Source organism: Sinocyclocheilus grahami, unplaced genomic scaffold (genome assembly GCF_001515645.1).
Source record: "Sinocyclocheilus grahami isolate Dianchi unplaced genomic scaffold, SAMN03320097.WGS_v1.1 scaffold722.1, whole genome shotgun sequence".
In the NCBI taxonomy this organism is placed as follows: Eukaryota; Metazoa; Chordata; class Actinopteri; order Cypriniformes; family Cyprinidae; genus Sinocyclocheilus; species Sinocyclocheilus grahami.
In genome coordinates this window covers 208941-224301 of record NW_015505901.1, presented here as the reverse complement: position 1 = coordinate 224301, position 15361 = coordinate 208941, and the positions used below count along the sequence as shown (strand labels likewise).

The 15361-nt window shown below is 36.3% G+C and overlaps 1 protein-coding gene across 1 annotated transcript in view; it reads right to left on the bottom strand.

Annotated features, from left to right (window-relative positions):
- Window positions 1-15361, bottom strand: part of LOC107560373 (transcription factor IIIB 90 kDa subunit-like) — a gene marked incomplete at its 5' end in the record, with an annotated part of 53661 nt that overhangs the window by 25152 nt on the left and 13148 nt on the right. The window contains 6 exons of the mRNA XM_016244530.1: window positions 7143-7433; window positions 7594-7689; window positions 9600-9639; window positions 10108-10234; window positions 10469-10562; window positions 12556-12705. Of these exons, the coding sequence (XP_016100016.1) occupies window positions 7143-7433; window positions 7594-7689; window positions 9600-9639; window positions 10108-10234; window positions 10469-10562; window positions 12556-12705 (798 nt within the window). The remainder of the gene's footprint in view (window positions 1-7142; window positions 7434-7593; window positions 7690-9599; window positions 9640-10107; window positions 10235-10468; window positions 10563-12555; window positions 12706-15361) is intronic.

The window sequence follows — 15361 nt, the reverse complement described above, 5'->3', positions numbered from 1 at the left end:
TTTTTGCCTTCACATTAAACTCCCAATTCCTATTGGAATGACTGGATTTCACCAGTGACATTTCACATGAGCAATGGTATTTAAATGCAAAACCCTAGGGTGTAGCATAATGCAGCTTTTCTCCAAAAATAAACATTCAATTAATCTCAAAATGTCTTCTTATGTTCATGGCAAGAAAGAAATAAGAATATTTTAATAATTTAAACTCTCTAGTTTTCCATTCATAGCTCTAAAATTGCACAACAGTACAAAGTAACATGTCAAACTCCAAAAAAGATCATGTCATGACAACTCTCGGTGGGATCGGCATTATAATGTACATTACAATGTTAATGTATTTGGTCTTGGCGAAATAGATCTGCTACGCTGCTGTGACAGAGCAAGTACCGAGACTTGCTACTGCCAATACATCCACAACAAGCTGCTGTGGGCGTGTAAGAAATATTGCTGCTGCAAATATAACATACATGAAATAACCCCCATATAGCATACATGAACCACCTCGTAGCAGATCTATACAGGTGGAGCTGGGGAAGGTGAAGGGTTTCTGCAGCAAGCTGCAACTGCTAAAGCAAGCACTAGTCATATATTTGAATGTTAAGCAGCGGGCTACCGATACAGGAGAGAACCAATCAGCTGTGCCATGTGATAATGATGTCATTAGGTTAGATTGAGTTAGACCTATCGGACTGCGCCATCTAGAGTTTCATGCCAGAACTCTGTATTTCTCAAATCAATTACGACATTTGTTCATGAGACACGTGCAATCCAATGATTTGATATTATTGACATCCAACCTGCGGCACCATAATTAATTTGAAATCTGGCTTCGGAAAACCTGAAACAGTCTCAACTTTTGAGATGTCATTTGTCATTTTGGATCATTACGAATTAGTATGCAAAAAAGCTGTCTGACAATTCCTCAAAATTCTCCCTTTGTGTTCCAAACTTTTGTGTTTAGGGCAAACTGTCCCTTTGCCTTCTTCAGAAACGTGGCATTTTGTTTGTGTGATGATATTAAGAACACAAAACAAGATTAAATGCTCCTAATTCAATATGCTCCAACATATTTCAACGAGGAACGAGCCTCTAATATGAGTATGCACTTGACTGAACATAATCCAGATTACATAATGAATCATATGAATCATTATGCAAATGAACAGATCAGCTTGATGCTCCACTGTGAAATGCCACAGAGATGAATGAATACTGGGATCAAGATTTGCATTTTGAGTTTGAAAGGATGAATGTTTGTAGATTATTTTATAAATCATCATATTATAAACCACAACCTGTGAATTGCTGTAATAAATAATAATACATATCATCTGTTTTTTTTTTCATTTAATCAAATGAATTTATAGATCAACTGGTGTTATCATTTAAAGGATGAATTATTAGATTTCTCACAATGCCAACAAGAGACGACCATGTTATGAAGATCCACTGAGATTTACTCTAGATGTAAACTAACTTCTTTTGCTCAAAGCTTGAAAAAGAATCGAAAGATCTTGCAGACAGGGAATGTTTCAAGCTCATACAAAAACGAGGACAAGGTGGAAAAAAAACCTCTTGCAATATGGCATGATAACCTCTGAGGGCCTTTTCCAACCTCACCACCTGCTCACTCTGACTGTGCCATGGGCAAGCAGGCCAAGAAGTGAAGAATGTATGTGTGTATGTGTGTGTATTCTTGTCTTCGGGTCAGCTACAGTAGGCAGCTACAGTATCTTTTAAATCAGTCTCTATATCTGCCCTAACATATTGACATTCTGCACATGCCGTTAACTACAGATGTGGATAGACTACAAAAGAGCCTTTTACTCTCCGCTATCCCTCAGCATGTTTTGATCATGTCAAACACATCTACTTGAAAGGTTAAATGCTGTATTTGCCGGCAGAAGCTGTGCTTTCCAATGTGTCATTCAGTGAATGTCCTCCTAGACTAACTGTCATCTCCATCTACACACAGTCTCCCATCACTCTCTCGTTCCCCAAGCTATTGGTCTATCTAAATCAAGCACAGCTGTCTGACTGCATGCAGGCCATTAGATCGATACCTTACACATGCAAGCAGGAGTGGCATTAAAAGCAGAGAGAGGGAGGGACAGCGCTCAGAGCGTACTGGACCATGAGGCAGCATCATCACAGTTGAACCTCAGTGCCCAACAGGAAATGCAGTGTAGCAATGCAGTATGGGACGAGTTGCAAGCAGGTGTAATAAATCAGTGTCCCTGCTGCAATAAACTCATGGCATGCCCCTCAATACATACAGACAGACAGGAGAATTTCACTTTTTTACCCCTGGAATAGGCACTTAAAACTGTAAGCTTTAGGGGCCATTTACAAGGGATGTGTTGTTTTTTAATGTTTCTATGTAAGCATACACTATCTCACTGGTTTTTCAAGGGCTCACAGTATGAGCAATGCATTTTTAAAATGCTGTGTCTATTAAAGGAAGTTCAAATTTATCACAGCATTACAATGTACAGTATGAAAAATGGTTATTAATTTTGAGATTTCCTAAGATTTTGCATTGAACAGTGTTTATAAAGATGAACTAAATGAGTGTTAAATGACGGCAAAGCAATGCTATTTTAGTGTTAGTTATCTACTATTATAGTACTTAATATTTTGAATAAACGTTTATTTTTCCATTTAGTAAATGTGCTTTTGTCATTTTAGTTTTTAAATATATCTATTTAGCTTTAATCTATTCTATTAATTTTAGTCATTTTAACACTTCAGCTTCAACGTAAGTTAGTTGACAATACAACATTTCTATTTTTTCTAAGGTTTTCACCTAATATTTAAATTTCATTTTATTTCAGCTTTATTTAAGCAAACAAAAACTATTTTTATTAATAGTTTTAGTTTAAGTTAACAATGATAATACAGTAAAAAGACAACATAAATGTACAGATTGTACAACGCTCAATTAAATATATAGATATCGGTCGATACAGGGAAAAAACTCTAATATTGTCTGATAACCACTATGGTACTGTTATATTATAAATCCCTAGTAAGAACGCATTGTGTGTGAACAGCCTGCTATAAGTCCGCGAGGGGCTGAGGAAACTCATTAGTATGCTCATTATAAAGTCATTAGTGTGCCACATACTAATTGGATTTAAACCTATAGAGTCACATAACTGTCTTCAATAAGATCAATATGTGCCTTTATTTTTCCTAATTTTATACTAGACTTTTTTCCACTCACATGGAGAAAAAAAGAAATGGGGAACGGGACTGGTAAATGTCACAAGCTGGATACAAACTGTTTCGCCTACATGAGCACCATAGGTCAGAGTATGAGAGCATGTGTGCTAACTGCTTGGTTCCAAAACAGTAACAGTAGTCACTGATGATTCAGAGACATTTGGAAAATTTGATGAAAACCATGTGTTGTCCGTGCAGGGGAAATTAAGATTCTTTTGAAGCCTGAGCATTCAACTATCTTGGTAAAGCTGCCGGTACTGAGTCAATCTGAAATGCATTACCAAAGATTTGGTGGCCAAATCTGTATGGGGTAACCCTATAAAGCCGTCTTTATGAGCGACTAAGAGGCTTTCCCTCCTGCAGAATCATCACCTTCTCCTGCAAAAGGACAATGATGACGAGGGAAATGTATCAGCAAACTGCCATAGCAGAAATAGTCCACGGAAAGCTGCTCAGACAGCATATCACAGTCTAAACTGCTTTAAAATAAAGCAGCTCGGCTCCGATCTCCTAGACTGGCCGGAGGAGACATATGCTGCATTCAGATAAACCACTGCTGCTCATCATTTAGAGCTGCAGGGAACACCTAGGTCGAGGGGTCGTCAGGGGTCAGGGTCAAAGGTTAAAAGGGAATGGCCAGAGTTCAGCTAGTGTCTTTATGAGCGACTAAGAGGCTTTCCCTCCTGCAGAATCATCACCTTCTCCTGCAAAAGTACAATGATGACGAGGGAAATGTATCAGCAAACTGCCATAGCAGAAATAGTCCACGGAAAGCCGCTCAGACAGCATATCACAGTCTAAACTGCTTTAAAATAAAGCAGCTCGGCTCCGATCTCCTAGACTGGCCGGAGGAGACATATGCTGCATTCAGATAAACCACTGCTGCTCATCATTTAGAGCTGCAGGGAACACCTAGGTCGAGGAGTCGTCAGGGGTCAGGGTCAAAGGTTAAAAGGGAATGGCTAGAGTTCAGCTAGCGAGCAGGTGCTGAGGTCAGGAGTATTGCTGAGCCGTATCTTGTGATATTCTGATGGGTCCTGTGACATTTTATTTTCAGAGTCTTTGTCTTTCAATAATCTAAAGCTTTTGGTAAATAAAGTGATCTGCTGCAGACAGCCATTGATTGAATGCATCCTGACCAAAAGATGTTCTTAACAATGGTCCTAACTCAATGTTATCAATGCTTTGAAGATCAATACTGCTTAACTGCACTAACATTCAACATTTTCTTAAATAAATTAATACTTTTATTCAGCAAGGATGCATTAATTTAATTAGAAGTGACAGTAAAGTTTACATAGTTACAAAAAAAAAATCTTTTCAAATAAATGTTCATCTTCCGAACTGTCATTCATCAAACGTCTATCACAGTTTTCCACAAAAATATTAACCGTTTTCAACCCTGATAACAATAATAAAAGTTTCTTGAGCAGCAAATCGGCATATCAGAATGATTTCTGAAAACGATGCATTAATTTAATTAGAAGTGACAGTAAAGTTTACATAGTTACAAAAAAAAATCTTTTCAAATAAATGTTCATCTTCCGAACTTTCATTCATCAAACGTCTATCACAGTTTTCCACAAAAATATTAACCATTTTCAACCCTGATAACAATAATAAAAGTTTCTTGAGCAGCAAATCGGCATATCAGAATGATTTCTGAAAATTGAAATAATGGCTTCTGAAAATTCAGCTTTGCTATCACAGGAATAACAAAAATAATGCATGTACTACTGTTAAAATATTTCTTATGCTCACCAAGGTTGCATTTATTTTTGTTTAACTGAACCCTCTCATGTTGATATCACTGAATGACAGTTAAATAATGAATAGTCATCTGTGCAAGTAAAACAGGACATAATTTCATTACCTCGGAGTAAAGCTCCATACGTTTCCTGCCTCTGAAATCATATGTTCTCTATAAACTGAAATGAGATCAGCATAAAAACACTATAATGAGAAAGTACATCTGTGGCTTTTGCTCTGCTGTACAGCATGAAGCAGAAAGATTGGAGCAGCTCTTATTAAATGTCTTAAAAGGATTTCAAAAAGCTCTAAGTGATTATGTCTGGCAGACCCTCCATCGGAGCACTGACTTTCACAATAGCAAAGGGTTAAAGCTTTCCTAAAGATTAAACATTCACCACATTTCCTACAGTCATCCATCTTATAACAAAGAAACCCAGTGACTACATATTCTGCTTGATATAACCAGGAAATATTTAGTTTTAACAGACAAATGGACCACAAGAGTTTGAACCTTTAGAAAAATGGGATAAAATATTGTTAATAATATAATATTGTTATGAAATAGTATATCAAGCAATTCAAATCATTCATAAGATCATATGGACCCATACTTTTTATCATTTTTTTTAAGTCAACATGAAATTAAAATTGCAACTATTTTTTTCCCCCATTGTGAGACGTATATCCGAATGAAATGGCTTCTCAAATGAGAAAAAGAATGTAAGATGGGACTTGATTTTGTCTATCGGGAATTGATTGGACTGCGATCATATCATGTGAGTGACAGGTTGCTGGAGGAGAGGGATTGAAACTTGGCTGGCTATTGAGCCACTGTTGGCCACTCGTCATGGCTATTGGTTATTGTTTTTTATGTAAAATTACAGGAAGTTTTTTTTTTTTTTAAATCATGGTATGCACTGATAAATTCTTTATAATAAATGCTGCAAAATCAAAAAAAAAAAGAACTGTCAGTTTTACTTTCACGATGAATTTAAATATTGTTGCTAATCTGATGACCAATAATCATACATGATTCCTGACCTCTAAATATCCATGAATTTTGTGTTTTCCATCTGTGACCAGAACTCATTTGGTCTATTTTCCAGATTTTTCCATGACCCTTTAAGAATTTAATAATTGCTGTGACTTTTCCAGGCCAAACCAAGTCAAACTCGTATTAGGGTTGTGACGGTGAGGAAATTTTCCTACTGGTTAATCGACGTGTGATTTTACTTTCACTTTCAAATAGCGGCAATTCGGTGTAAAGCAATTGTTCGTTTGAATTTTCTCTCTTTTCCTCGCTTTCCTTCGCTTTTAAATAGCTTAAAAGCACCGTGCGCATTTTACTTTCACTTTTCTTTCGAATTAGCGTCAATTCGGCGTCAATTGCTTGAATGCAACAACAAAATACAACGTCAAACTCACTTTAGCCTATTTATAAAACATAGAACTTTCTATGTTTGGGCAAGTGACGTAACCGGTGTTGCGGCTTAACAACGGTATCACCGTCAGCACTGTCTATCGCGGCAAGCCTAACTCATATCCCTGATATTTCCAAGTTTTCCAGTACTGTGTGAACCCTGGTAGTACTTTGAGCCATAATCAACACCTTTTACTACATTTTCCCTTAAAATGCTTACAGAAAATGTGAAAAAGGTTTGCAGATTCCATCTAGAACAGTGGTTCCAGACATTCAGAGGGACCCGAATAACATAAAATTATTAAATCAGTCATAAAAGTGAATGAAAAATGAATCTATATTAATGTAATCTTAATTTAGCTAAAAACACTAAAAATAAAGATGTACAAGGTTAAACTGACATCCTATTTTTTAGTTTTTTTAAATTAATAAATTAATACTAAATTAAATTGTTTATTTATTTAATTACCATCGGTTTAGATAAACGGGTCTGAATAATGTCTTGTCTTGGGAGTCTTTGAGTCAAAACTGTTTAGAACCGTTCAAAAGCTACTACTGACTAAACAGATTTTTTCACAAAAAAGCATCATCACTAGAAAAACAGGAAATGCTGAATGTTGAGAGTATACAGTACATAGCCACAATTTATCATATAAAAGAGCAAAGAAAAACACAGTATGTTGTAATGAATGCTTTGTTTGGCCAAAGAGAACATCATACTGTGCTGAGGAAGTGGCACACTCACTGTTTGTTGTGTCTTCTTCTGTGATGCATTCCCGAATGGAGTCTGTTAGACCAAGGCTGGCTGCACTGGGCAGAGGCCCGAGGAGGGCTGTCAGTGGCACATGTGTGGCCTGACTGGAGAGCGGTACTGTATCCCTGCTCCCCTCCTGATCCTCCATTCCTCCCCGGTCCCCCTGTTGAAGCACCTGACTGATGAACTCCTGGTTGAGGTGTTGAGCTGCTGCCTCCATTTCCTCATCCTCTAGTTCTTCATCTCCAGTCATCCCAGAGGCCAAAGAAACACAGTCATCATCTAAAAGGGTGTTACAGCATGAATAAAAAACCAACATCTGCACGTGAATCAGCATAAAACCACACAATACTATCTATTAAGAACAAATATCATCAGTGAACTGTGCTCAGATGAGCCTAGGTGTAATAAATAAACATGCAGAGCACTTGATTTGATCTACCTTCTTTTGCGTAGGAGGCATAAATCCCTCTCAGGTTGGTTCTGCTGCTCGCTGCCAGCTGTGTCTCAATCTCATCGCGGTATGAGTTGATCTCACCTGCAGACAACGTACACACACATACACATAAGCCTGATGTCTCTGATAGTTAGATTTTTTGTCTGAAAAATATTCAGCATGCAACATGGATTCCTTGGTAGAGTGTGTTCAACGTTCAGATTATGTATGCTAATGGCACGTCAAGTAATGATGTATAGTCCTAATATATGGAGGCATTTATGGAAACAGCTGCTGTCGGTAATGTGGGCACTCTAAACCACAAGGGAACTTGACATTCATAATCATCAAAAAAATCTTGAAATGCTTAGTGTAGCCAAGATAACGCACCACAGAGAGCATTCAGATGCCATGTTGAGTCAATAGAGAGAATCAATATCTTATTTCAGGAGGACAGACTAACCTTGGTATTCCTCAAGTTTCTTGGCCAGCTCCTGCTCCAGCTGAAACAATGACATTTCAATTAAGAGAATCATTTATCCAGAGTCTCATATGGCTGAATCTTATATTCATAGCTTCATATCTGGTCACACACACACACACACACACACACACACACACACACTATTGTATTCGGTCAGTAAGATTTTGAAATGTTTTTGAAATAAGTCTCTTAAAATATCTTATTATTATCAATATTGAAAACAGTTGTGCTGCTTAATATTTTTGTGGAAACAGTGATATATTTTTTCAGGATTCTTTGAATAGAAAGTTCAAAAGGACAGAATTTATTTGAAATAGAAGTCTTTTGTAAAAAGTGTATTTGTGTATGTATAAAATGTATTTATACATTTATTTCACTTTTGATCAGTTTAATGTCTCCTTGCTAAATATAAGCATTAATTTCTTTCAAAAAAAGAAAAAATAAATAAATAAATATCTCAACAGCCATGTATCCCCCATATGAGTACCTGCTGCATCTTGAGTTTTTTCTGTCCTGCAACAAAAGACGGAGGATCACATTCTTTCTCAAGGTCCACTCGCATGAACTCATCGATGGTCAGGGCACTGGTGGGGGTCTCCTCAAACTCTGTCAGCCTGGTTGATACAGTAATTAAATTATTTTTAATAATATTGACAAGATATATCCAATATTGACTGATACCAATATGGTACCGATATATATTGTACATCCCTAGTTCTACTGTGAAAAATTAAATGTGAGATATTTAAACATTATGTTTCAAACATTAGTTTGGACACTACATGTTTTTGGGTGACAATAGCAGTCAATTTCCCTAAAAATATGTTCAGATAAGCCATGATATTCACCTTTTTCTCAGCGTGGCCTCACACACCTTGACGACAGATATCACCTCCTTCACCGTACGACGGAATTCATGCATACGAGCTGCTACGAGCAGAGCTGGGAGGACATGGGAGAGAAAATGAGGATAAATGTTTAGTCCCAAACAGTATTTTTTCTCAATTTGTATGACATTTCACCCCTGTGCAAATATACAGTGTATATACAAAAGTGTTGAGAGTGCATTTTCTATAGTAAGGGAGCATTTGTAAAAAGAATATCTGCAGATGTTGAGGTGTGTTGTGCGATACAATAACCTGGTTAGTAGGCATTATGTAAATTGTGCTGCGGAGTTGTGTTTAAGGGAAAAACAACAAAACAAGCCTATACAATCCCATTTCCATCCACTGTCAACATAAAACCAAATGCTCATCCAATATATTTAGACAATATTTCTATAAGCGAACAATATATTTATTCACTAACACTTGTGTAGGATTTTTTTGTCCTAAAAAGCACAAAAAAAGCATTTTGTCAGATCAATTTTGTCAAAACTGTCAAAAAAATGACAGTTTACAAAAATTTAAATATTACATATTAAATGTTAGTAAAATGTTTACTAACAATAATATAGTATTATCATTTTCAATATATTTATTATATATCTTCATTGCTTGGACACACATTTTCAGGAGGACAGACTAACCTTGGTATTCCTCAAGTTTCTTGGCCAGCTCCTGCTCCAGCTGAAACATCAATTAATCAATTAAGAGAATCATTTATCCAGAGTCTCATATGGCTGAATCTTATATTCATAGCTTCATATCTGGTCACACACACACACACACACACACACACACACACACACTATTGTATTCGGTCAGTAAGATTTTGAAATGTTTTTGAAATAAGTCTCTTAAAATATCTTATTATTATCAATATTGAAAACAGTTGTGCTGCTTAATATTTTTGTGGAAACAGTGATATATTTTTTCAGGATTCTTTGAATAGAAAGTTCAAAAGGACAGAATTTATTTGAAATAGAAGTCTTTTGTAAAAAGTGTATTTGTGTATGTATAAAATGTATTTATACATTTATTTCACTTTTGATCAGTTTAATGTCTCCTTGCTAAATATAAGCATTAATTTCTTTCAAAAAAAGAAAAAATAAATAAATAAATATCTCAACAGCCATGTATCCCCCATATGAGTACCTGCTGCATCTTGAGTTTTTTCTGTCCTGCAACAAAAGACGGAGGATCACATTCTTTCTCAAGGTCCACTCGCATGAACTCATCGATGGTCAGGGCACTGGTGGGGGTCTCCTCAAACTCTGTCAGCCTGGTTGATACAGTAATTAAATTATTTTTAATAATATTGACAAGATATATCCAATATTGACTGATACCAATATGGTACCGATATATATTGTACATCCCTAGTTCTACTGTGAAAAATTAAATGTGAGATATTTAAACATTATGTTTCAAACATTAGTTTGGACACTACATGTTTTTGGGTGACAATAGCAGTCAATTTCCCTAAAAATATGTTCAGATAAGCCATGATATTCACCTTTTTCTCAGCGTGGCCTCACACACCTTGACGACAGATATCACCTCCTTCACCGTACGACGGAATTCATGCATACGAGCTGCTACGAGCAGAGCTGGGAGGACATGGGAGAGAAAATGAGGATAAATGTTTAGTCCCAAACAGTATTTTTTCTCAATTTGTATGACATTTCACCCCTGTGCAAATATACAGTGTATATACAAAAGTGTTGAGAGTGCATTTTCTATAGTAAGGGAGCATTTGTAAAAGGAATATCTGCAGATGTTGAGGTGTGTTGTGCGATACAATAACCTGGTTAGTAGGCATTATGTAAATTGTGCTGCGGGGTTGTGTTTAAGGGAAAAACAACAAAACAAGCCTATCCAATCCCATTTCCATCCACTGTCAACATAAAACCAAATGCTCATCCAATATATTTAGACAATATTTCTATAAGCGAACAATATATTTATTCACTAACACTTGTGTAGGATTTTTTTGTCCTAAAAAGCACAAAAAAAGCATTTTGTCAGATCAATTTTGATCTGTATAAAAACACAAAAAAATGACAGTTTACAAAAATGTAAATATTACATATTAAATGTTAGTAAAATGTTTACTAACAATAATATAGTATTATCATTTTCAATATATTTATTATATATCTTCATTGCTTGGACACACATCATTTTTGTTACTTTGAAATAAGTAAAACTTGTATGTTGTATGTTCACTTAGTTGTTCAGTTTCTAATAAAATTAAATAAATAAACAAAACGTTTTTATAGTAGAAAAATTATTACAATTTAAAATGCAACTTTATTTTAATAGATTTCAAAATTTTAATTTATTCCTGCAATGCAAAGCTGAATTCTCAGGAGCCATTACTCCAGTCCTCAGTGTCACATGATCTTTTAGAAATCATTCTAATATGCTGATTTTCTGCTCAAGAAACATGTCTTCTTATTATCAATATTTAAAACAGTTGTGCTACTTATTAGTTTTGTGGAAATGGTGATACATATTCAGGATTTTTCGATGAACAGAAAGAGAACGGAATTTATTTGAAATGGAATTTTGTGTAAAAATGTTAAAGTATGTACTGTCAAATTAATCAATTTAATGCATCGGTGCTAAATAGAATTAATAATTTCTTCACAAATAAATGCATATTCTAAACTGTATCCTAAATTCAGTAAAAAACAAAGTGCAAACTTACTGATGAATAATCATTTCTGAGTGAAACCGTTCGCACAAACACATGAGTGCAAGAGTGAATCTTTTGCATTTTTTTATTTTTATCTTGATATTTGTTTTTGCAGTGTTCACACTCTGAGACAGAAGGTGAAGTGTAGTTGTGTTTACTCCCCTCACTCAAAAACAATCAACCTCAATGCAGAAAAATGACATTTACACTTACCATATTCCCCTGAATACTGTGAATGACTAATGTTGAATTATTAATTATTCAGATATTGCAGCAGCGGATGTTAGATGGGAAAAGTGACTAGAGATGCAGGCAGGAAGTTTGCCTTCTATTCCTGAGACAGAGTGCAGAGACCACTGCGTTCTGCTTCAGATCGAGGGCACCGAGATCTGTGCGGTGGTAAAGCACTTGCAGTGATCTCCTTTTTATCCTTGTTATGGAACTCGCTGCTCCAGTTCCCATGTCAAACTTTTAGCACATTAAGGGATTTGCTTTATGATCTGACAGATGCGCAGAACTGAAGACAAAAAAAAAACACGTAGACTATTTTCATTTCGAGCTGACAAAGAAGGCGTAGTGAATCTTTTAACAACTCGGAGGTTGGTGTTGGTTGTTTGATTCAAGTCTTCTCAATTTGATTTAGACTCTGTGTTCATCATGAGATGATCAAGGATTTTATTAGGACCTCACAGACTTTTATTGCATGGACATGAACAGCTGAAACATTCTTCAAATTGTATTTTTTTTGTGTTCCCTAGATAAACAAGAAAATCGTACAGGTTTGCAATGACATATGGGTGAGTAAATATGGATGGAATTCTCATTTTTGGGTGAACAAAACCTCCAAGAGACCTCCAAATACAACAGCAGAGTGTTTATCATTAGAACATTGGACAATTTACCTGCACCACACAAGCCTGATGGTCGCCGTCCCGTGTGCATCCAGTCTCTTTTCATCCTCTGCAGCAGTCTGAGAGCAGTCATCGAAACCTCATGAGTCTTTTCACCGAACTCCAACATGTGGGCGAATCGTGGAATGTACAGACATGGATCTATGAATAGAAACCAACAGATATGTAATTAGTGACTGGACACGAAGAACATAACCTACATTTGTAACTCCAATTTGAAAACTGAGTTTGACTTTATTACAAATCAAGGCTTTTCATCTCGGTGTACCTCGTTTAGCTGGTGCCCTTTCAAATGATTAAAAAAAGCATAATTTTTTTGTTGTTCTCCTTGACTCCATGCTGAATCTAGAACACAGTCCTCCTATGGGAACCTTTAAAAGAGGCCTGGCTTAGTCAATCCGTGGGAGCAAATATCCCTCACTTCCACCTACTTCTAAGTCCTTGGGTAAACTCATTCTGCTGGCCCAATAAAGACCAAACATCACTGCTGTCCTAATAAGAAGGAAATGAGAAAATCTATGATCCTATCTAAGGCTACACTATAAGGACTGCACCTGCACTTATGAGACATGTTCATTGAAATCTCCCGAGACTGGGTCTGTCACTGGCCTTTTTATACTGCCAAGCAATTTTATATTAAATTATAATATTTATTGATGCAGTACTAGAGCAGAGCAGTTGACAGAACAAATATTCAGTGCCGTTTAAAAAAAATATTTTCTTATGTAACATTCTTTGGAATGATCCATACTGCTCTGAAAAATAAATTGATTTTCAGACTTCTATTTCAGTCATGGCTGTAAAATTATCTGATTTGTGAGACTGTGGCTGTCAGAGTTTGATTAAGGGAAAAGTGACAAATGAATACAGGGAGAAATAATCAATTAGATCTGTGAGAATTGTTGGTGGGGATGGGAAACTTGGCTTTGCCAAAAAAGAGTCCTCTGGGTGAGGGTTGTACACAGCAGTACAGTTAGGAAAAATCCTCCTTGAGAAAGCCGCATGCTGCATATTCCAACAACAGAGACTCTACTGGGAGAAATAATCAATTAGATCTGTGAGAATTGTTGGTGGGGATGGGAAACTTGGCTTTGCCAAAAAAAGAGTCCTCTGGGTGAGGGTTGTACACAGCAGTACAGTTAGGAAAAATCCTCCTTGAGAAAGCCGCATGCTGCATATTCCAACAACAGAGACTCTACTTAAGCAAAATTACAGATGATGCTCTTCAATTTAGTGCTATAACAGGTTCTGATCTAGGTTGAACAATGACATCCTTTAGAAGATGCATTGAGGGATCAGATGTCTCAAACTTATTCTATGACCTTGTCCTTCACTTGTCTGTAATTGTTAAATCATCATTTGCTTAGGGGGAAGCTTGATTCTGACACAGTGGGAGTGCTAAATTGAAAGCACTCATCAAGATCTTTTGAAATTAGCACATGGCAGACGTGGTATTTTCAATATGCAGTTAATTCTGCAGCCCAAAGTGTAAATGTATAAAAATCCACATAAAACTATAGAAATGCATATAAGAGAACAAAACTGCTGAATGAATACTCTACGACAAAACTAATAAACAGTGACTGTGAAAAAAACGTCATCTTACTGTAACTGCAAGGTATTATACTGTTAAACCTCTAAATAGTTCATATATAATACACTAGAGATGTGTGGGGTGGGGTGTGGTGACGTCACAATCGTGTTGCACTGTGGTATTATGCCGCTGCCTGAAATGTACATACGAGTAGACTTGTGTCCTCGTTTAAAATCTAGAGGTTGAAGGTCTGTCCATATAAACTTCCCTTGTCCACCTGATGAAATGGAACGCACTACAAAATGGTGGTGGAGATTAGGCATTCTTCCCTATACTATATAGAAGGGGGAAAAGAGTGTGAAAAGAGTAGTGTCCAAATTCACAATATTAACAAAACAGTAGGCGAAAAGTTCAGGACTTACTACTTCCTGTGAGATTTACGGTATACTTCTTATTCATTTCTGTAGTATCTGCCAACAGTGATAAACTGTCACATTAATGGCTGTTGCTGCTACACAGCTGCGTATTGTACAGCTTTTTCGCTAATTTGGTTTGTGTTGTTTGTTAACTTTGAGCACTTACTAAAAGCGTTATATCCACCTAATTTTTAATGTAAGAGTGGGTGCAGCCATTAGTAAATTGAATGTGCAAGGCTTCGGGTGTCTGCTTCCAGTTATTTTTAGCTGTACAAAAACAGCTCTTAATGCTGCTTGATAATGCAAACTGGTATTTCTTATCATGTTATTTTAATCTATTATCGTAATCATAAACACACTGTTTTTGTGCATATAGTTTTAACATTTAATGCACTTTGTTGTTCTTCAAGTTATTTCCCTATGCCCACACTGCCATGTTAATACCAACTACTTCTTCATGTAGAATAAACACAGCTTTTTCTAAAAGATGGATATGATTGGAGCCGTCATCTTATGTGAGTTTATGTCATTTTAATAATAATTTCTCAAAAGGGTTATTAAATTCTTAATGTGCAAAACTTTTAAAATAGCAAAACATTACTCAGCGCACCTTTAAGACCTAAACCAGCTTCTCTGACCCAAAATGACTTACTGAAAGTGCTTTACATTTAGTAAATTTCGCTCTCTGTGTGCATGTTTCACGCACTTTGTCTGGCATAAAACATCATTGTCTAAATTGTGTGAGATAGATAAGCCGCTTATCGTATGCGAGGGATCCAGTTTCCAGCGCCGGAGCCCTCTGTTGGAGATCCGGGAAAGCTGTGCAAGCCCAACCCCCTCTCTCTCC